Source organism: Prionailurus bengalensis, chromosome B2, assembly GCF_016509475.1.
Source record: "Prionailurus bengalensis isolate Pbe53 chromosome B2, Fcat_Pben_1.1_paternal_pri, whole genome shotgun sequence".
Lineage (NCBI taxonomy): Eukaryota > Metazoa > Chordata > Mammalia > Carnivora > Felidae > Prionailurus > Prionailurus bengalensis.
Genome location: NC_057349.1, coordinates 41,153,988 through 41,176,850, shown reverse-complemented (window position 1 = coordinate 41,176,850; position 22,863 = coordinate 41,153,988). Strand labels below are relative to the sequence as shown.

The window sequence follows — 22,863 nt, the reverse complement described above, 5'->3', positions numbered from 1 at the left end:
AGCGCAGTGGCCTCTCCTCAGAGCCTGGCCACCAGATGAAGGTGGAGGTGTGGAGAAGCAACAAAACAGAACAGACAGAGCAAATCCACTGCAATTTATGAAAATAATGTTCAGACTCTACATAAACCCTCCAGGCTGACACCCCTGCCCCCCCTAGAGCATGAAGGGGAGGTCTATGTTCTTCTCACCGGTACCCACGTAGATGTAGCCACAGTTCTTGGTGCGGGGAGCATGGAAGAAGGTGAGGCCTGGCCAGAGCAGGCTGCGCAGCACCACCAGTGCGTTGCCCCTCTCCATCTGGATGCTCCAGGACCCTGGGAAGAAGCGGGCAGGAGGGGAGACCTTGGATGCCATGGAGCCAGAGCCCTACCCTGTGTGCAAAGGCCCTCAGTTCCTGGGCAGCCTGGCCTGGGTGCTAAGGTTCCGCTGGGAAAAGGGAAGACAATTTAATTATCTGGCGCTTTCCTCCTCCTGATTGCCTTTTAGCCATTTTGCTGCTCATTAAAACCACTTCCAGAGGGAGGGCAAAGGAAATGAAAAGAGGTGAAGCACACCCTAGTCCATTTTGTTCCTGTCAGCAAGTCTAGTTAAAGGTTGAGTGGGGGAGGAAGTGGAGTCTGCAGGCCAGGGAGATGGGGCCCAGCTCGGGGAGGGTTTCCCAGGCTTCCTCGCCCTATTTGAGAGGTAGTCACCAGTGGCCTGCAGTCCTGGTGCAGTCTGTCCTCTTAGCCACTTTGCTTTCTCTTCCGCAGCCCCAGAAGCCTCTGCTCCGGGACGGATTAGACCTGACCGGGGACGCACAGAAGTTGGGCTGTTTCGGGCCTCCCAGCTCAATAGCCCTTCCTGGCAGCTGGGAGCCTGGGAGCCATGCTTGGCAAGAGGGGACTTGGGCTGCAGCTGATGAGCCTTTGTGTGTGCTGGGTTCTGCCCTGGATTTTTGCTCCCCAGACAGAAGTGGCCCAGCCCGGGGCTGAGTTGTGCAGCCATGAGGACTTGGCGGGAAGGGCCTGATCCAGCTCCAGAACCAAGGGAGGGAGCCCCTGTGTGGGAGGAAGGAGCCTGGGAAAATCGCCTCTGGATGCAGATCTGGAGCTTCTATTCCCCTGCGCACTGAGGCCTCTCCCCGGCCCAGCCACAGCTCTGCTCCGGGCCCTGCCAGAAAGGCAAATGCTTTGAAGGTTTTGGTGTTGGACCAGCCAGTGATGCACTGAGAGCTGCGCTGAGGCCTTCATCGGCTGCCAGCTCAGCCCGGCTGCTTGGCTCCCACCACCCCAGCTTCCCACAGGCCTCCTCCAGCCACGGCCCACCCTGGTCACTCCACACCCAACAGCCTCACGGCTCAGTCCGCACCCACCAGGGGCCACCCTGTGTCTGAGAGACCTGGCCACCGGGAGCCCCTGGGCCCAACGGCGGCTCAACCCTGCTCAGGGGGCCATCACCTTCCCTAGGTCAAAGCCAGAGCTTTCCCCGGGTGCATGTAGGTCAGCTGGCACAGGCCTGCTCAGGAGAGGCCGCCGGCTCAGAGCCCAGCTGAGCACTGCAGCAGCCTGCGCCAGGTGCCACCGCCCCTTCAGGAGAAGGTGAAGTAGGAGCCACAGTGTGGGCTTCACTCCACTCCCCCAAGCCCACACGGTGCTGGCCAGCGGCGTCGAGAAGGAAGAGGGCCCCTGGGTTACCAGCCCTGACTGGGGCACTGGCTGGCCAGAAAAGGGGGTAGTAGTTCCCCTAGCTCCTACAACTTTCCTGTCTGGGCACCTGAGGTTCTCTGCCTCCCAGACCTGCCCTCAGAGTTCGAGAGGCCCTAGCCTGCTGCTTTCCCAGTCACTCATTACAGAAAACAGGTTGCCTGAGGGTAATGAGAGCAAGGGTGTGACAGAACAAAGTGTCCCAGTGCACCGTATTCAGCTTTTGGCCAGAAGCACAGACCCCAGGAAGGTACGTTCCCTAACCACCCCCCCACCCAATCCAGTCACACACAGTACCCAGAGCATCATCTGGGGACAGTCCCTGCCCTTGGAGCCCACAGTCCCACAGCTTTCTTGAACTGAAAAGGGTCAGGCTCTGCCTCACTTGTCCCTGCCCACCCAGGAGGGCAGCTTACAGCCTGCCTGAGCCAAATGCCCTGGAGAAATGAAATCCTGGAGTCTCCCAGCCTAGACTGCTCTCAGTTCACAGTTGCCAGCCCTTTGACACACCCTGGCAGGGGCCGGCTCCTGACCTTCCCTTGCACAAGGCTGCCCACCTACAGTTTGGCCCCCTACCTCCTGCTCCGCAGTAGATGAAGGGGCCCCACCCCCGCCAAGAGCAAGGGGAAGGATGGCAGGGATGCTAGAGAAATGCAGTGCCCCCACTGGGGTAAGGGGGCAGTGCCAAGCAGGCTGCAAGGTGCTGATGGAGAACAGAAGTGGCGTGTGAGGGCCCGGCCAGCCAACAGCACTGCCTCCCTCCCTCCCTTGCATTCCTGTCACACTCCTGTCCTCCTTGTCCCTGGCTCAGCTGGTCGCCCAGGAAACACAGACTCTCAACGTGCCAGGAGTCACGTAGCGTCTACCTGGAGAGCCAGGCACTTGCTGTCACCTTCACCCACTTTTATTGCAAATGCTGGAAAGGCTGGACCCAGCCACTGCCACCATGTCCTCTCAGACTCCAGAGGAAGCAGCCTCCTGTGGTCCTGGTCTCTCCCAAGTCCCCAAAACGCGCGTCCTGCTCCCTGGCAGCCAGCCAGTCCTCTACAAGCTGTTTTTTGAGGATGTGTTGGGGGGCAAGTTAGTAAATCAGGAATGGAGCCTCTTGGCAGGAAGTCCTCCTGGGTTGCCCCAGGGTCAGGGGTCTCACTTTGGTAGTGGAAGCCTCAGTCTAGGGTACGTGTCATAATTACATTCTCCTGCCCTCCTGGAAAAAAAGGGTAGCAAAGCTCTGAGATTACATTTGAGGGGGAGAGTGGGCCAGACTAGGGAACAGGACTCTCCAGCCACAGCAGATGGTTTTAAACTTTCTCCTCAAATCAGCCCCACACTTCTCACACAGAAATAGCCATGGGTCCCTTTTCTCAGAGCAGCCGCTCCCCCCACACCAGGGCCACAAGTTATGGGCAAGCCCCCTGGTCCAGAAGCACCCGTCAGCCGGGCTTCCAAGGGACTGGGTGGAAGGAGCCACCTGCACACACACCCCCAAGAGAAAGCTGATCTGGGCACTGTGTTCCTCACCTGTCTGCAGCATTCCTGACTCCTGTCCCCTGCCTCCTCCCCAACCAAGGCCACATTTGAAAGGTAGTTCTCCTGGCAGGCAGGCATCTTGCTGCCCTCTGCTGCCTGAACTGGGCGTTGCTGCCTGGCTCACAAGTGCTGGAGCCCAAGCAGTCTGGCACCTGGCAGTTTCCTGAGATCTGTGGGCTCCAGCCTTCAAGTGGGGTAAGGAGAGGAGCCCTGCTCCCCAGGGCACCGGTGACCTTTTGTGTGAGGCACCTTCTATTTTACATTTTCACTACCCATCCAGTTTCATTTGATCTTTCAAAACCCTGCGAGGCAAAGACTGTGTCGTCTTGGGCGCGACGGCATCCTGCAGCCTGGCACACGGCACCTGCTCAGTGGCTATCTGCTCAGTGAAAGGTTAAGGAGCACTGAACGGCAGAGTGCTGCCGAGAAGTGTGGCCTGACCTGGTGCTCCATCTGTCCCATCTGACTGCAGCCCAAGTTCCGAGAACTCTCGGCTGCTGCCCTTCATGCACAAGGAGGAAGGCTGCCCCCAAAGCTACCCACTCCCACAAAACTCTGCAGACCCCAGGGCACAGCAGGACAGCCAGGGAGGGTAGTGGTGGCACCAGGCAACGTCCCTCCCTCCCCATCCTCTCTTCAGCCAGGGCTTGCCCAGGAACAAGCTGCTGAGCTGGCCCTACCTCCACAGGCACAGAGAGCAGGAGTCCTGGGGACAGGCCCAACCTAAACCATACCTGCTAACGGGTGACAGACAGAGTCCCCTAAACAGTCACCTCAGTCCCAGAAAGGAAACTGATCCTACCTGGGCAGAAAGCGACTGCCCAAATCCATTCCTCCAGCCAGTGCTGACGTCCCAGGGAAGAACTCCTGGGCCCCACTTAGCAGCCAGGCCCCTGTGGCCACTATCTGCTTTGCAGACAGCCTTCCAGCACCCTCTGCTCCTTCCCTGGCAGGTAAGGGAGTCTGGGAGCAAAATCAGAGTGTCTGCTTTTCCCCTGACCACCCACACTTCCACCCCCCACACCATGGGCCCCTTTCTAAGCTCCGGGAGGTTTGACTCGGGTACCCCCATGTGGCAGCGGCCAGAGTGGCCATTCTTTGCCGGCAGCCCTTACCCACTTGGGACCATCACTGGCCCCTGGGGTGCTTCAGTAGCCATGAAATGGCCTCCAGATCCTTGTGTGGCCCTATTTCATCCCTCCATGCACCAGTGCCTTATTGTCACAGACCTGTTCACGAGCCGCTGGCAGCTCCTGCCGCCTTGCCCTAGGCCTCCTACCCCTTGGCCTTCTCGATCCTCCCTGGCCTGCCCCAACTCCCCTCTAAGGCCTTTTTGCTGCTCAAAATAGCACTAATAGAATTCCTGATTTTCATTTGAGTCCCTACTGTGTGTGAGGCACTGCTATAAGCATTTTGTGTGCGCACTAACTCAGTTCTCACAACAACCCAATGAGGTAGAAAAGGTCAGTATTCCCTTGGGGGAATGAGGAAATGGAGGCACGGGGAGACTGAGGGGCTTGCCCGAGGTTACACAGCGAGTAAGTGGCAGATTCGGAATCCCAGCCCAGAGCCCTTGCCTCTGCCATCCCGCTCTCACCCTGACTGGGAATGGCCGTGGCTCCTCAGAAGTGTTTCCCCTGTGTGGTGGGCGTGGGTGTTGTCCTGCTGTTCCCACTACCCGCTTAGAAGGAAACACTCATCTACTTGACACCACAGTTCATGCCAGAGGCCTGGAGTCTAAGGCTCTAACATTTGCTGTGCCGTGGACTTTAGCCCTGTTTCTTCACCTGTAAAATGGGGACAACAACGGTCTCTACCTCCCAGGTTGGCTGTGACGATAAGGGATGGAGAGGGCTGAGTGTAACGCCTGGCACACAAGTAGTGCCATTGCTTTTATGCGTCGTCATTACTATCCTTATCGCTGTCCCTAGCGTTGCCATCATCAACAGCGGGTCCCTCCAGCTGGAGAAACACCAAACACGGGGAGGAAAAGAGGCAGGGGTGCTGCATCAGCACCTTGAGTCTGGCCCCCAGTTGCCCAGAGCCTGGTAACTGTCTTGGGCTAGGGCATCCGAGCAAGAGCGTCTTCCCAGGGCTTGCGAAGCTCAGAGGAAAGAAATGGGGTCTCTGTGACCCCATCCCCCAAACTCCGGGTGTGTGCCTGGGCCAGGTGGGCCCTGAAGAACGGGAAGACCTCGGAGGCTGCACGTCTTAAGATTAAAAAGTACCACACACATAGCAGGAAGCAAATGTACAGAACTCATTTCCTTAGCAGGTGGTTTGCCCTTCGGTCGGTCAGCAGCCACTCACGGAGCACCAGCTATGTGATAAGCACCGGATCTAACCGCAGAACTTACAACGGAGATGGATGTGCGGCTGGTATTTTCAGGGATCTTTTCAGAGATGGTTGGGGGAGGATTCTCAACCTGCCTCCTTCAAGACCAATAATGGAAATCAGAAGAGGCACCGAGGGACTTCCTTTCTGTGGAAGACAGTACTTCCTTTTGTCTGCAGACACGTACCGTCTGTTTATTATGAGCTGAGCCTGTATTGGGCCCTGGGGAAGCCCCCACCCTCAAGGACCTCCAGTGAGCCACCCGTTCCCACTCGGGCCCTTGGTTCCAATCTCAGAGGAGAATGGCAAATAGCATGGCCCACTGCTCTGACCTGGGAGCGGACCCAGTGTCCTCAAGGTAATGGGTTATTACCTTTGGGGATGTCATGCTCTAAGGAGTCCATGAAGTCCAGGGAGGGATCCAGGTCAGCCTTCTCAAGCAAGGTCTTGTTCTTCAGCTGAACAGGCTCCCTGAAGTGGAAGTAGGAACTGAGCTTCTTGGCTTCAGACAAGGAGAGTCCTAAAAGAAGGTGGTATGGTCAGCCCCAAACCACACAGCACCCCCTTTCTCCACGCACAGGAACCACATGGAGGGGCCTGCAAACGACTCAGTCAGAGACTGACCGAGAACTAAAGGGAGAAAAAGGAGTAGTGTTCTGTCAGCCAAAGCTTGCCCCAGGCCCTGCAATGAGGAGAGATCAAGGAGGAAGAAGGTGGGAAAGGCAGGGAGCCCAGACCCACGCAAAGCCTGGGACCCAGGTAGGAGAACCCTCAGGCAGAAAAGAGTGGGGTCCAGTGACTGGGCAGCCCATGCCAACCACCGATGCCAGGCCATTGGGCACATCTTTCCAAGTGATATGGCCACAGCTGTTCTTTCTCTGAGGAAGTGAACAGTTTCCCCAGAATTCTCAGAACGTATCCGACTATGCTTGGAAAGAGATGCTTTCCTGCCCTTGAGAGGGGCCCTGGAGAACTCACCTTCAAAAGTCCGATTGACATGGATAGGTCCAAAAGGGGTCTTAAAAAGGGCTCCTCGGGGGATGATAGCCACAGCCTTGTCAATCTGGTCGATGATAGACACCAAGCGGGTCTCTTCCTTGATCTGGACCTAAGGAGACGGGATGAGCCATCCTGCCAGAGTACTGTGCCCACTCACCACTGGTGCAAAGGCCCTCTGTATGACCATCTGACCTGGGTCACCACAGTGTAATGCCAACTCCATGGAAAATCATGCTGGGCAAGCCCTCGCCTTCCCTCCACTCAAGATTTTCTTCCGTTCTTCCTTCCTTCCCTCCCTCCCTCTTTTTTAAATTGTTAATACACACTGATCGTGCAATATTTAAAACTACTATAAAAAAGTAGTCTCTCTTGCCCCATCCCTAGCCCCCCAACTGCCTTCACTGGAGACAACCACCATTAACAGCTTCTTATATTCTCTTCCAGAAACATATCATATTTAAATGTTCTTATTTTGCCTTTTTAAAATACAAAAGCAATCATGCTTGTTGTAGAATATTAGGTAATATAGAAATCATTTATTAAATACTTAAAGGAGGGGTGCCTGACTGGCTCAGTCGTTAACCAGCCAACTCTTGGTTTCTTTTGGCTCAGTTCATGATCTTGTGGTTCATGAGTTCAAACCCCACATCAGACTCTGGGCTGATGGTGCAGAGCCTGCTTGGGATTCTCTCTCTCCCTCTCTCTGTGCCCCTCCCAACTCTCTCTCTTCTCTCTCTCAAAATAATAAACTTTAAAAATAAATAAAATACTTGAATTAAAACCACTTAAAATCCCACCTCCTAAAGAGAATCACTAATAACATATTGGTATATTTATATATACCATTATTAGAGTCACAGTTCATATTGTTTCAGATCCTGCTCTTTAAATTAACATTATTTTGCAAGCATCACCTCATATTATAACATTTTTATGCAGATGAAATTTGGTTACAATCAATATCAAGGGCCACCCTGAATAAAAGGACTTCATAGAGGTGTCTGTGGGAAAAGCAGCACTTGACAGGGAAAATGTGTCACCAGGGACCCTGAGAGTCACTCAGCCACCTATTTCCCATGAGCTGCCAACAAGAAATTTTATAAATTAGATAGAAACTAAGACTCAGTATGTGGCCAGGCCAGGGGCTTCAACTGTGTCACCTCATGTAATATGCACAAGCCTACCAAGTAGTTATAATTATCCCAATTTTACAGGAATAAGACTCAAGGGGGTTAAGTTTGTCAGGGGGAAAGGGGAAGAGGAGTGGGGATGCCAGGTGAGGCATCACAGGCCTAGACCTAGACTTTTGGTATCATCCAGGTTCAAGGGCAAAGACTGTGTTTTGAATTCCAGGTTTGTCGAGTTTCAATATGTTGAGCTCCTTATGTTTTGACCTAGCAATTCCATTTGTAGGAATTGAACCTTCAGACAGCGTGCACATAAAATGGAAATGACATTATGTACAAGGTCATTCACTGTGCCCCTGCTTGTCAGAGCTAGAACTTGGAGACTTGCATTTCATGAATAAGACTCGTGAAATTTGGTACATTCATGCAATGGTAAAAAGAATGGGGAGGCTCTTTAGAGCACTGACATAGAAAGACCCCCAAAATATATTAGGTAAAAAAAAAAAAAAAGCAAGGTGCAGAGCTGTGTTCATAATATGCTGCCACTTGTTTTCTCTTAAGATAAACAGAGAATATGTAGAGGTAAGGTATTTGCCAAGGCTTGCATTTGCATAAAGTGCCTCGGAAGTTGAGCTTCTGAAACTTTAATGTGTATTCGAATCCCCTTGGAATGTGTTAAAATTCAGATCCTGATCCCAGCCCAAGATGGTACATTCCTAACTCGCAGGGCATGGTGATGCTTCTGATCCAGACTGCAATTTGTGTAGCAAGATTTGGACACGTGTGCACATACACATAAAATGGTTACATTGATGCCCCCCATCTCCCAGAAAGTGGGGCTGGGTGACCGGTAGACAGGGACGAGAGGGACATTTTCGCTAAATTCCCTTTTGTGTCTTTGAATTTCGAACCATGTGGATATATTATCTAGAAAAATAAAAACATATAAAAAGATACAAGAGGCTGTGCACATCCCAGTGCCCCGGAGCGCAACACAGACCCCCCTCTCCCCGCCCCTGCCCAGAGCCAGGTTGCTGACAGAGTGGCTCATCCACTCTCCCCTGTGTCGCTCAGGAGCTGAGTGGGGTTATGCTGATGCCCCCACAATTTCTATTGGGCTGGGTTCTGGATAGCCCGGGCTTTCTTTGTCCTCCTCCTCTTGTCTTCACTTACCACCACTTCCTCTTCAAAGACCTTTCCGCCCTCGTTTATCTTCTGCAGCTCAGTGTGTTCATACTCATGTGAGGGGTCCCCCATGAAGCGGCCCTTCACCACAGACGTCTGTGCCATCATCTCCTCCGTGGCAGGGGGCAAGAGGCTCCACTCCATGCAGTTCAGGCTGCCAACAACATCCCCACGGACCTGGTTCCCAACTACCCCTCTCACTCAGGCTTCCTGCCACTGCCCCTTCTCTTGAGGGATGAAGCTCAAGAAGAGAGTCAGTCACAGCTCTCCCCTTGGAAGGTGTACCCCACCCCCACATGTGATACAAATTCCATTTTATTTTGTAAAAGTTCACAAAAGCTTCATGTATGCCAAAATTCCAAGAACAACTTCCTAGATATCTGCACTGTGAGATTCCTGATGAGTTTCTAGAACCTCAATTACAGGCAACTCCACTTTGCTGAACCCCAAATTCATGCTCAGCCTGCCTACTGAACCAACAGCATGGCCGTCTGCCCGCATTTCTCAGGGAAGCCAGCTCAGGCCGCAGGGCCCATCCTCTGAGGTCTCCAGCGCTGACCAGCCAGATGCTTCTTTCCCCTCCCACCAGGAGAGGGCATCCTCCCCTCCACTCTAACCCACTTGGCCTGTGTCGCAGGCTGCTCATCTTTCTGCCCTTCCCTCTCTGCTGGCTCCTTTCTCAACATCAAAACTTCTCGGCTTCCCAAATCAACACCCCCCAAGTCCATGGCCTGCTAAAAAATATCCTCTTTCTGTCCCCCTCTCCTCTCTCTCCAGCTCTGAATAATAATCTCAGAACAGGAGTGCCTGGCTGGCTCAGTCCGTAGAGTATATGCTACTTGATGTCAGAGTCATGAGTTCAAGCCCCACGTTGGATGGGAGGCCTACTTTAAAAAAAAACAAAAACAAAAAAAAAACAAAAACAAAAAACACCTCAGGGGCACGTTGGTGGCTCAGCCGGTTGAGCATCTGGCTCCTATTTTTGGCTTAGGTCATGATCCTGGGGTTGTGGGATTCAGTCTACTTGGGATTCTTTCTTTCTCCCTCTGCCCCTCTCCCCCATGCTCCCTCTCTAAATAAATACCCCAAAACAACTTGCTCTGTGAAAGCCTTTCTTCCCCTCCCCTTCACTCTGCCCACTACATGGTCATTTCTGCCCCCACCATCCCCGAAAAATGGCTTAGGAGGTCATTCATGGGACCTAAAAACCAACAAATGCATTCCATTTCTGTTTCCTTTGACATCTCCCTTCTCCCTCCTTCACTGCCCTAAATATTCCCAGGGATCTATTCTTGCCTCTCTTTTTCTCTCTGCAGGCTGGCCCACCTGACTCTTAAGAGACTTAGGTACTGTCTAGTTGGTATCCACAATCCAACCACCTCTTACCACTCCACTGTTCCCCACTGGTCCAAGTCCCTATCTACTCTTACCTAGATATTACAGTAGCCTCCTAACTGGTCTCCCCAATTCCATACCTGCTCCCCTTTCAGCCTCATTCCCACCCAACTGCTAGATCATGTCTCTGTGCACAAGCTTCCCACACTTCCCATGAAGCCCACTCCTTGCAATGCCCACAAAGCCCTGCAAGATTGTCCTCGGTCCCTTACCTCTCTGACCTCATGTCTTACAATGCTTCTGCTCACTTACTCCTCTCCAGCCACACTAGCTTCTATGGGGTTCCACCAACACTAAACACACATCTGCCTTGAGCCCTTTTCACTTGCCTGGAATTCTCTTCCTTCAGATAAACACATAGCTCACCTTCTCAGTTGTTTCAGGCCCCTTCACAAATGTTACCTTATCAGAGAGACTGTCTCTGACCGCCCTATTTAAAACAGTACCCCATCCTGTATTCTCTATCCCTCTCGGCACTGCGCACCAACAGACATGCAACGTATGTGTGTTTATATATTGTTTCTCTCTCTCTCTCTCTCTCTCTCTCACACACACACACACACACACACACACACACACTATAATGTAAACTCTATAAAGGCAAGGACTTTGTCTCATTTACTACTGAATTCCTGGTGCCTAGATCAATGCCTGGCACATAGTAGGTGCTGAAGAGAGAAAATCTTATGGAACAAAATGAGTCCCAAATCTTTATCTTCAGTCCAGATTTTTTTATCTGGACTTCAGCTTTGTACTTTAATATGCCTCCTTATGACCCTGCTCCCCAGTCACCTCATATCAAGTTCACTGGGGCTTCCCTAGTCCTACTTCCGGATTTCTGTCCCTGTGGGTGGCACCAGCACTTACCCAACTGCCTTAGCTGGAAGGAGGGTCAACCTTGACCTCTTCTTCACCTGCCCCATTCAGACCCAAGTCCTGACAGTGCTACCGTCCACATCTTTCCCACCCATCTCCTCCCCTATTCCCTCAGCTACCTCTTCCTTTCAATCTCCTTCATCCCGACACTGCAACACACTCCTGAATGCTCACCCACTTCCAGGCTGGCATGCCCACTCAGATATAAACAGGCTCTTGTTGCTTAAGGCCCCTCAATGGCTCCCCATAGCCTACAAACAAAGTTCAACCACCCCCTCCCCGAGCCTCTCCATCCAGTCTGCATAAACACCCTTGCCCGCCACTATCATGTTTACCTACCTGCTGTTCTCCCAAACACTCCAAGTCCATTGCAGCCAAGATTGCAGAACCATTCCCTCTAAGTGGCATGCCTTTCCCTCACACCTTCCTGAGGAACTCATCAGCTTTCAGATCTCAACAGATCTCTTACTCCCTTAGCAGTCTTGTTTAATTGCTCTCTAGAAGGCCTTGGTCCCCCTTTGTATACATTTCTGTTCAGGTGTTAACACACTTTGCTGTAATTGCAGGGTTATGTGCCAGTCTTCCTTCCTAGGATGTGAATAACTTGGAGACTGGTGAGACTTGGCCATCTTTGTAACCCTGTCTACACAGAACGCATCCAACCAATGTTGCATTGATGCACGACAGATACATGAAGTCTCCAACTCCCTGCGGCCTGAAAGGGTTGTTTTGTAAGGTGGTGAGCTTACCAGCATCGCTGCGGGTAGTCAAGACTGGCAGGATGGCCCTGTATGGTAGCGTCCAGTGAATTTTCCCCAGTTTGATATCCCTCTTCTGCTATTCTGCATTGGTTCTCTACTTCCTAGACTGCCTCCTTTTGTGAGCCAACTCCTACTCCACCAAAGATGCTCCTGCATCCCCTTCTAAACAGCACCTCATTACCCTCCAGGGCTTCTAACCCTTTCCAAACTGCCCTCAATACCAGGACGTACCTAGCGTCCACTCCAGGTCTCCATTGTCCAGGAACTTTCACCTTGCTCTGCCTACGTTCTTAGCCCGGCCTCTATTATAAACCCACCAGCCTCCAAATTGTTCTCCTCCCCCTGTCCCGCCCCTGCTCTGCGCTGTTCTCATGCCCCCCACCCCCACCCCACCTTGCCCTATAGGCCTCGCTCCTTTCGATTCCATCCACACCCACCCCATCCCAGCCTCCTAGTGGCGCCCCCTTCAGTAGCCCGGGGCCTCTGCCTCCACCTGTAGAGGGTCTTGCGTGGTGCGAGCTGGTCCTCACTCAGGCCCTGCGCGATGTAATAATCCGCGACAAGGCCGAGGATGCGGCCCCAGAAGAGGACCCGGTCATAGCGGTAGTCGCGTTTCACCAGCAGAAGAGAGGTAAGTAGAGAGGCCCGACGGTCCGGGCTGAGGCCCTGCCCACTGCCGGACGCCAGCTCTAGCGACAGCAGGAGGCTGTCTGCGTCCATCGTGCCCAAGGCTCGGTTCAACGCCTGCCAGGTTGCTAGGAGAAGCTGTCTCCGTGGAGACCAAAGCCCTGCCCTCCGTAGGGCAGTAAGGATTCCACTCACCGCCTGTGGGCCCCGCCCACTTAGAGCCTCAGGCCAGCCCTGCTCCCCACCCAGCCCTTCAGAAAAGCTGGGTCGCACACTAGCTCCCATACTTTCCTTCTTGCGTTGGGGACCTCATGTGTTCAGCTGTGACAGTAATGGCATAGTTTCCCCTAACATAGGTAGGCTACAGTGTGGGATTGAAGGTCCCCAGTTCCCTAGATATTTTTGCCTTTCCCTGAGCCCTTCAAATAGTTGACATTTATTGAGTCCTCATTCTATATGGAATGGGGGCTCGGGAAGAAAACAGAACAGTGACATTAGCCGTATTATTTCACTCCAGTTGTGTCCCTTCTTAGCCTCAGAATTGTGTAAAGAATTTGTGATCCTCCTGGCTCTAAAAGTCTAAGAATCTGGAGCACCTACGTGGCTCAGTGGGTTAAGCACCCAACTCTTGATTTCCACTCAGGTCATGATCTCGCAGTTTGTGAGTTCAAGCCCCCCATTCCGCTCAGTGCTCACAGCGCAGAGCCTATTTCGGATCCTCTGTCTCCCACTTTCTGCCCCTCCCCTGTGCATGCTCTCTCCCTCAAAAATAAACAAACATTGAAATAATAAAAAAGTCTAGGGATCTAAGATAATTAATCCCCCTGCCCCCACCCCCAAGTCCTACAGAATGGGGTCCATCGTTCCATTCTCTTCAGTCTTCATGAGATGTCTATTTATTCCTTCCATAGGACTATTCCACCCAAGTGACAAATGGAAACCTAGGCACTGGGGCAAGGTACAGAGGTACACCTTGGGAAAACAGAATGTGAAGAGAAATACAAAAAGGATGACATTTACAAAAAGGATGACATCACTTGCCACCTACATTTAGCTATCTCGGGCACCACAACAGTTGCCTTTAGGCCCAAATGGTAGCAACACATGAAAGGCCAGAACCCCACTGCAGCTGGGGCTCTTCACTCCCTGGGCTAGAGAGACTACTTCACACCCACCTCTGGAGTCCCCAGCCAAGGTCAAACAGATGAACAGATGCCTACAGCAAGCTTGTTGTCAGGGAAGGAGATTGGACTTGTTAATATTAACTGATCTCATTTCTGGATTCCTTTGGAGAGGACTCATGGAATTAGAATGACCTGAGCCCCAGTGCCAAGCCAAGAGAGAAATAAGTGTCTAAATTACCCAGATAATTACTTTGTTTTGATTATCTGGACATTGTTTATAAAGACTTTTAAAATTTGAGGGAGCTGATGGTCTAATGTGTCTTCCATCTCAAAAAACAATTTGTAACTCCCCTGTTGAAAACTCTCCCTCTGCTCAGACCCTTTGGTCTATCCATTCCCAAGTGGGAGGTATGGCCCCGTTCCTTTTGTAAGGCAACATCCTCAGATAGAAAACTAGCAGAAATTCTAACTGGTGAAATAGGCTTCAATTGGTCATAGCCCTGAAAGTAACTCAGACCTTTTGTTCTCACTGATTCCAGATTTACTTACCACTTATTAATGGCAGGTGCCTTGTCAGGAACCATTGTGAAGCCAGAAAAGGAAGTCCTGAGGCCTTCCGGTGCTACCACTTTTGGCAGACTCAATCAGGTTAACTATTTCAGAGTAAGACCACACAGTACTAAGCCTCTGGAGCCAAGTGGACTGGGTTAGAATCCAGGTTTCACCATGTAGGCAAGTTGTTCAATTTCCCCAAGCCTCATCTATAAACTGGGAACAATACGTACTATGGAAGGTTGTTACATGAGATAATGTATGTAAAGTGCTTAAAATGTAATATACATTATAAACTATTTTTTTCTTAAAAGACAAAAACATTCTTCTTAAAAATAAAAAATAGTAAATATTTATATTGTCCCCATTTACACACACACACACACACACACACACACACACACACCTACCTACCTACCTATCTCCAACACCGGCAAGGTAAGGATTCTGTCTTCAATTCGCTTCCAAGAAATAAGCAGGTGTTCTCAGGAACTAAGAGCATCAGTGCTTAGCAGTCAGGACACCATCAAGCCGGAGAGAACAGCAAGCATCAGGAGGGCCAATTCAGAGGTGCAGCTGAGGAGGAACTGCCACAGGCAGGAGAGCGGGGTTTGCCTAAGGACAATACTGCCAACAGTAACTGCCAGCGGTGACCACACAGCTGCAACGGAGACAGGCTAGGCAGAATCCCCAAAAGGCCATTTGGCCTCAGGAGCAGATCCCACAGGCTTTACAAAGACTCTCTCTTAGCCCAGTCTCTCAGCCCCCTTCCCCTGTGTGACCTGGGGCACACGTACTTTAATGATCACAAATACCAGTATGTGACAAGGAAAAAATGCCAGGCTAGAAGTCAGCTGATGAGGACTCTAGTCCCAACTCTGACATCAAAGTGTTATAGAACTTTGGCCAAGTCACTTAACTTCCCAGATCGGCCTGGGGCTGATAAAGAGAAAGAACTGCAGTCGAAAAAATCCTAGAAGCCCTGGAGCATAAGAGACCAAGGAGAAAGATAAAATATTCCATCTGAACCCTGGAAATCTTTAAAACAAGAGTCTCAGATAATTTAATATGGATCCATTCATTTTTACATTTAAGTTCATTATGTCCCTGGTAAAAATTCTGAAAGGCCCCAGCAAAAAGCCACTTCCCTAAGAGTGTCTGTCTATGGACTCATACTTGTTTTCCATCCCTGAACAGAAATGCCTCACCCAGCACCTTCTGGGAAAATCAACCTTTGATTCAAAGAGATGTTGTTCAATGATAATTATGACAGCCATAGCCATACAATCAGCCCACCAGGAAGTCTGAGGAAGGGAGAGAGGCAGCCGGAAGAACAGAACATTCCTCTCACCAGGAAACAGCTCTAGCTCTAAGCAAAAGATGGGTGACCTGGTGCCAGAGGGGGGAAGATAACTGAAGCCATTGTGTTCATGATTAAGAAGCACCCCCATTCACTCATGGAAGCCTTTAAGTGTCACTGGTGCCTGGAACCAAACGTAGTCCTCCCAGGCTGTGGTTGGGATAGAGGGCCTGCCACAGGACAGGGTCACAGTCAGTTTGTGACCCCGGGTAGGCACTCGGTAGTTGAGCTTGGGTTGAAACCAATCTTCTCCACAGTCACGGTGCCCCTGTGCCATGACAATGGTGCCCATGAGTGGAGGAGCCTGTAGCTCACTGAAGGCATCAGCCATGAAAATGGCTCGGAAGAGACGGCGCAAACAAGCTGCTGTGCTCAGGCTCTGGTCCATGCTGTTGGGGGCCAACCGGGACAAGTCAAGCTCGTAGAACTCCTTGGGATTTAGGGCACTGCCGCCAAGGAGGATTAGCACTCGGGGTACTAGGGTCCGGGCAAAGAGACCCTCTAGGTGGCTGAGGACACTCTCCAGTTCTGCCAGGGATTGTTGGCATTTCCTGCTGCTCACCTCAACAGTGGCCCGAGGTTTCTTCTTCATCACCTCTTCTGCCTGTGAGGACAAAGAATGGTGAAAGGGAAGGACAAGATGGGGGAAGCCATTGCCCTCTGAAGATACCTGTTGGGATGCAGTAGACTTCTGGGACTGGGCTTCCACGGCAAAGATGCTGGATTTTATCAGAGGGCAATAAATCAAAAAGGAAAATGTATTCTTTGTACAAAACCATATTTTTTCCCACATTGAGAACAGAAGACAGGTGGGAATACAAACTGGTGCAGCCACCCTGGAAAACAATATGGAGGTTCCTCAAAAAATTAAAAATAGAACTACCCTATGACTCACCAATTGCACTACTAGGTATTTATCCAAACAATACAGGTGTGTTGTTTTGAAGTGTCACATGCACCCCAATGTTTATAGCAGCACTATCAACAATAGCCAAAGTATGGAAAGAGCCCAAATGTCCATCGACAGATGAATAAAGAAGATGTGGTATATAAATACAATGGAGTATTACTCAGCAATCAAAAAGAATGAAATCTTGCCATTCGCAACTACGTGAATAGAACTAGAGGGTATTATGCTAAGCAAAATTAGTCAGAGAAAGACAAAATCATATGACTTCACTCATATGAGGACTTTTAAGACACAAAAGAGATGAGCATAAGGGAAGGGAAGCAAAAATAATATAAAAACAGGGAGGGAGAGGGGCGCCTTGGTGGCTCAGTTGGTTAAGCATCCGACTTCAGCTCAGGTCATGATCTCGTGGTCCTTGAGTTCGAGCCCCGCGTTGGGCTCTGTGCTGACAGCTCAGAGCCTGGAGCCTGCTTCTGATTCTGTGTCTCCGTCTCTCTCTGACCCTCCCCCATTCATGCTCTGTCTCTGTCTCAGGGTAAACATTAAAAAAAAAAAAAAAAAACCAGGGAGGGAAACAAAAACATAAGAGACTCAAATATGGAGAACAAACAGAGGGTTCCTGTAGGGGTTGTGGGCTACACAGGTAAGGGGGCATTAAGGAATCTACTCCTGAAATCATTGTTGCATTATATGCTAACTTGGATGTAAATTAAAAAAATAAATAAAAATAAATAAAAAGAACAGAAAGACAGTACTCTGAACCAGCAGAGCATCCGGAAATAAGCAACTAAAATAGTCAAGGAGATCTGGTGGCATGGCAAGTAGCAAATTTTGCTGTGCCATGAGTGTCAACAGGAAATGGGGATAATTTGGCTTGAGAAAGGTGATTCTGCAGTTGGTCTTCCAGTTAAACATGAAAAATTGAACACGTGCTTATTTGTGGTCCCATCTGAAATACTAAATGAGGGGAAAAGGAAGGGGAAAAAGGAAGGGGAAAAAGGAAGGGAGGGAGGGGGGAAAGAAAGAATTCCCAAGGGCAAAGAGAACTGGGAAACAGACAAAAGCAACAACAAATTTTTGGAAAACAGAAGGCACATGGAAGAGTTCAAGGGAGCTTATTACCAAGCGCTAACAGAGGGAAGGCCCATGAAAGCAAAATGATTCATACTGCAGAACCCCAGAAAGGCTTAGGAACTGGCAATTCAGGCATCACAGAAGAATGAAAAGAGGGGGACTGCATGAAAACCTCTGTGAGGACCCTTAGATCACCTGCCAATTTCCTCCACCCAGTCTTCTCCAGAGAGAAGACTTTCCAATACTGATGTTTTAGAGTCCTCCAAAGAGACCACGAGATTCCTACCCAGTATTCTTGAAGTGAAGTCTATCAGCTCACAAGGCCCAGCCAGGCATACAGAGCTTTCACCGATTTATGGTGTTTTTTTTTTAAATGTTTATTTAGGGGCACCTGGGTGGCTTAGTCGGTTAAGTGTCCGACTTCAGCTTAGGTCATGATCTCACAGTCCGTGAGTTTGAGCCCCGCGTTGGGCTCTGTGCTAACAGCTTGGAGCCTGGAGCCTGCTTCAGATTCTGTGTTTCCCTCTCTCTCTCTGCCCCTCCCCTGCTCATGCTCTGTCTCTGTCTCAAAAATAAATTTAAAAAAACATTAAAAAAAAATTTTTTAAATAAAAAATGTTTGTTTATTTTTGAGAGAGAGAGAGAGAGAGAGCAAGAGAGAGAAAGGGGCAGAGAGGTAGACACAGAATCTGAAGCAGGCTCCAGGCTCTGAGCTGTCGGCACAGAGCCCGATGTAGGGCTGGAACCCATGAACATGAGATCATGACTTGAGCCAGTCGGACACTCAACTGACTGAGCCATCCAGGTATCCCTCACCAGAGACAGAATAAAAGCCTCTAACATGACCGAGACCAAAACAAACAGGAAAATGAATCTAAAAGAAACTGAAAGGAACAGAGGACAACTTCAAAAATACAGCAATTAATATTCTCAAGTAAAAGAAAATCATATAGATGTGAAACAACAGGATGCTATTTAAAAAAAGAAACATGATGGGGCACCTGGGTGGCTCAGTCAGTTAAGCCTCCGACTTCAGCTCAGGTCATGATCTCACAGTCTGTGAGTTCAAGCCCCGCGTCGGGCTCTGTGCTGACAGCTCAGAGCCCAGAGCCTGTTTCAGATTCTGTGTCTCCCTCTTTCTCTCTCCTCCCCCACTCATGCTCTCTCTTCTCAAAAATAAATAAATGTTAAAAAAGATTTTTTTGGGGCGCCTGGGTGGCGCAGTCGGTTAAGCATCCGACTTCAGCCAGGTCACGATCTCGCGGTCCGTGAGTTCGAGCCCCGCGTCAGGCTCTGGGCTGATGGCTCAGAGCCTGGAGCCTGTTTCCGATTCTGTGTCTCCCTCTCTCTCTGCCCCTCCCCCGTTCATGCTCTGTCTCTCTCTGTCCCAAAAAAATAAAAATAAATAAAAATAAATAAAATAAAATAAAATAATTTTTTTTTTTTTTTTTTTTTTAAGAAACATGAGAGGCATCTGGGTGGCTCAGTTGGTTAAGCATCCAACTCTTGATTTCCACTCAGGTCATGATCTCACAGTTTGTGGGTTTGAGCCCCGTGTCAGTCTCTGTGCTGGCAGCATGGAGCCTGCTTGGGATTCTCTCCCCCTCTATCTCTGCCCCTACCCCGCTTGTGCACGCACGCTCTCTCTCTCTCTCTCTCTCAAAATAAATAAATAAGCTTAAAAAAAAAAAAGAAGAAGAAACATGAAAAAGAGCTCTTAAGACTATGATTGCCAAAAAAGAAAAAAATTATAGAAGAGTTAGAATATCAAGTCAAGGAAGTCCCCCATAAAGTAAAACATAAAAACAAAGAGATGAAAATTTGGGGAGATGGGGTGCCTGGGTGGCTCAGTCAGTTAAGTGTCTGACTTGATTTCGGCTCAGGTCATGATCTCACAGTTTGGGAGTTCCAGCCCCAAGTCAGGCTCTGTGCTGACCCTGCCAAGCCTGCTTCCCTCTTTCTCTCTCTCTGCCTCTCCCCTGCTTGCATGCTCTCTCTCTCAAAATAAATAAATAAACTCAAAAAATATTAAAAAAAAAAAAACGGGGGAGAAAAAACACTAAAACTACAGGGTCAGTTCATGAAGCCAAAATGCAACACAAAAGCAGTTTTCCAGAAAAGAAAATGAGAAAATGCGAGAGGGGTTAGGCTATCAATATCAAAGACTGGGGTGAGGAGAAAATAACTAAAGTCCTGGGGCTGAAACACATTCCTTACAGCTGCTTAGGCTGACAGGCCCTGAAGACTCTTCAGAACCCCTTTACACAGTCTCCCACCAGCTTTCTCCCAAAGCCTGTGCCTACCTGGGGAGAAGGTTTTCGGTAGAAGTGCTTAAGCTGTTCATAGGGCAGAGGCAGTTGTTGGCGTTGGTACATGATATGCTTTAGAAGTTCACAAGTAAACCGACAGCAGCCTTCCTGGCTCACAGGCCCGGGAAACACCACTGGCACCATGCAGTCTCTGGGGCGAAAGGGCTCCGAAAGGTTGGAAGGTTCTTGAGCGGAGGTAGTCTCAAGTAGTTCTATCTGGGGGGCGTGGGTTTCCTCTGACTTCTCATACCATTCCAATTCTAGTAGGTGCGCAGAGGAACAAGGCAGACACTTGAAAAACTTAAAAGCCAAAGTCAGTCTTCTCATTCCCTTGTACTGCGGAGGGAACAGCCCGACACATTCCCTCCGCAAACTCCTGTGTGGGTGGCGGCTAGGAGACTCCCGACCCCAGACGCTTACGGGGATTTAAGTGACGCCGGATGGAAGCTGGGGGAAAGGAGAATTTCAGACACCGTGACCAGGCCTCCGCTCAGAAAGTGGAATCCCTGATCTGGGGAAATTAGTTTACTGTAGCTGTAATCAAGCGGGGTCCAGAGTGCCGCCCAGAGGAAGACAACAGTGGGGACGAACCAGTGGGATCCAGGACCGAGGGGGCGATGGAGTCCGTGGGGCCGGGCGGGAGCCAGGAAATGGGGACAAGGAAGAAGGGCCAGAGAAAGGGTCATGGGCTAAAAGGCTGGAGAGCGGTGTAGAGAAGAAACAGGTCCCCAAGGCTCCCCGAGCTCCGGACCCCAGTCCTTACCAGGTACTGTGGCCGGACACAGCACTTCCGGCTCCGGAGCCGCCATCACTACCTCCTCCCTCTTCTCCGTGCGGTTTGAACAGGCGCCCCGCGAGGTATCATGGGAAGCCCACGCCTCCACTTCCGCTTCGGCGGTGGAGGGGCGGGGGCACTGCACCGCTGCAGTAATGGAGGCTGGGCCGAGCTAGGTTTTGATCCCTGTGCTCCCTAGCAACACTCCCTCACAGGTACGCCGAGCCCTAACTGTACAGAGAACCCACGCTGTCTCAGACACTAAGTTCTGCCTTCCAGAGGACCCTCGCCCTCACGCATTCTCTCCTGCGTTCACTATTCGCTGGGCACCTACTTGGTGCCAGGCCCTGTCCTAGGTGCTGGAGACTGTGGCAAACAAACAGGAGGCAGTCGCTGTCCTCAAGGGGTTTGCCACCTATAAATACGATCCCACGTGATGAATTATATGCAGTGAGGTGTGCACGGGCTGTGGATGCGAAGAAGCGAGTGCCTAACCTAGCTGATGTGGAAGAGAGGGGTGGTCCCAGAGGAAATGTGCCCAAGAAACTGTGACCTATAGAATGAGTAAAGGTAAAGAGGAGGACCTACCTATCCTGGAGACCTTGAGAGACAAGAGCATCCTTCATCCAAGGAATGAAAAGGGTTCACATTATAAAGAGTTAAGGCTGTGGTAGAAAAACAGGATCCAGATTATGGCAAAGCTTTATAAGCCATGTTAAAAAGTTTAAACTTGATCCTGTAGGGGGATGAGGAAGCTTTGAAAGCTTTAAGTAGGGGAGTGACATGATTAAATTTATAAATTTAATCTCTACACTGGCTGCAGTGGATAGATTATATTACAGGGAGGATGAGAGAGGAAGCAGGAATATCAATTAAAGCTAGTGACTGCGGTTACCCAAGTGCATTGATAAAAGAGGCCTGAACTATGGCAGTCACGGTAGGGTGGAGAGAATTGGGTGAACCCTAGAGATATTTAGGATGTCCAACGACCATGACTTGGTGGTTGTCCGCAGGAAGAGGAGAAGGGATAGAGACTACTAAGACAAGCAGGTTTTTTAAGATGAACAACTATATGGCCAGTTGTGCCATTCAATGAAGGGAGAACCCTAAAGGAAGACCAGGTTTACTGGTGTGTAGGTATGGAGAAAAGATGAGTTCCATTTTGTATATAGTGAGTTTCCTGTTCCATTGGACAGTAAAGAGATATTTAGGAACACTATTGATAATTGATAATAGAGATGTGTTTGAGAGTCATCAGTATAGGTGTGGTTAAGATCACCCAGGGAAGGCAAGTAGAATAAGGATGAGCTAGGATCCTGAAGACACTAATATTTAGGGGATGAGCAGAGAGAGAAGAGACTGTGGAGGGGAGTAAGGAGTAGCCAGAGAGGTATAATGAAGAATAAACAAGTGTGTCATGGAGGCCAGGAGGGGTGTGTCTCAGGAAGCAAGGAGCAGAAATCAAAACATACTATAAAAGTACAATGATTAAAATACTGTGGTGTTGGATCAGGAATAAACAAACAAATAATAAAACAGGAGTCCAGAATCAGATCCATGTGTATGTAGATCTTAGTGTATGATGAGGGTGACTTTTTAAAACAAGCAACTTGAGACAGCTCCCTATCCGTTTAGAAGGGAAAAAAATCAAACTAGTTCATACATAAGGATGAATTCCACATGGATTAAAGATCTAAACATAAAAATAAACCTCGGGGCTCCTGGGGGGCTCAGTCAGTTAAGCATCTGACTCTTGATTTAGGCCCAAGTCATGATCTCACAGTTTCTGAGTTTGAGCCTTACATCGGCTCTGTGCTGGTGGTGCAGAGCCTGCTTGGGATTCTCTCTGTCTCTCCCTCTCTCTCTGCCCCTCCCCTGCTCGTGTGCTCTCTAAATAAATAAATAAATAAATAAATAAATAAATAAATAAATAAATAGCTTAATTAAAAAATTGGGATGGAGGAAGTGTGTGTTGGGTGGCTGAAAGACCCAGGAAGATGAGAGGACAAGTGTTATCAGGTGAGTGCAGCAGGCCCTGGTTATCAAGAGAGCCCAGAGCTGGTGGTGGTGAGAATGTTGGGGGAATGGACTTGGCTCTCCCAACCCCCATCCTTCTTGAGATCTCTTCCTGAGTTCCTCAGTCTCAGCCTCTATTAGCAGTTTCCCTGGAGGGGTTGTGCCACTGGCTGGAGTTGACCTCTGCAGTGTAACCTTCCTTCAGTGGAACAGAGTCGAGAAG

General features: G+C 49.9%; 2 protein-coding genes across 5 annotated transcripts; both read right to left on the bottom strand.

Moving 5' to 3' along the window:
* Positions 1-79: 79 nt before the first annotated feature.
* On the bottom strand, positions 80-12,721 carry RSPH9 (radial spoke head component 9). 2 transcript variants are annotated; one of them, XM_043591521.1, is made up of 5 exons: positions 12,387-12,709; positions 8,850-9,015; positions 6,529-6,658; positions 5,924-6,070; positions 80-314 (listed from the first exon to the last, which is right to left on the bottom strand). In XM_043591521.1, exons 1-5 carry the CDS (start codon positions 12,611-12,613, stop codon positions 154-156), a joined length of 831 nt encoding a protein of 276 aa, XP_043447456.1. In that variant the 5' UTR covers positions 12,614-12,709; the 3' UTR covers positions 80-153. The 2 variants fall into 2 exon arrangements, with proteins under 2 accessions (XP_043447456.1, XP_043447457.1); XM_043591522.1 differs by lacking the exon at positions 80-314 and adding an exon at positions 5,452-5,697 and having other exon boundaries at positions 12,387-12,721.
* A 2,510-nt stretch (positions 12,722-15,231) lies between these two features.
* LOC122489559 (MAD2L1 binding protein) lies at positions 15,232-22,350 on the bottom strand. 3 transcript variants are annotated; one of them, XM_043591524.1, is made up of 3 exons: positions 20,613-22,350; positions 19,844-20,296; positions 15,232-16,160 (listed from the first exon to the last, which is right to left on the bottom strand). In XM_043591524.1, exons 2-3 carry the CDS (start codon positions 20,174-20,176, stop codon positions 15,648-15,650), a joined length of 846 nt encoding a protein of 281 aa, XP_043447459.1. In that variant the 5' UTR covers positions 20,177-20,296; positions 20,613-22,350; the 3' UTR covers positions 15,232-15,647. The 3 variants fall into 3 exon arrangements, with proteins under 3 accessions (XP_043447459.1, XP_043447461.1, XP_043447462.1); XM_043591526.1 differs by having other exon boundaries at positions 19,844-20,109; positions 20,613-22,349; XM_043591527.1 differs by having other exon boundaries at positions 19,844-20,149; positions 20,613-22,348.
* Positions 22,351-22,863: the final 513 nt, after the last annotated feature.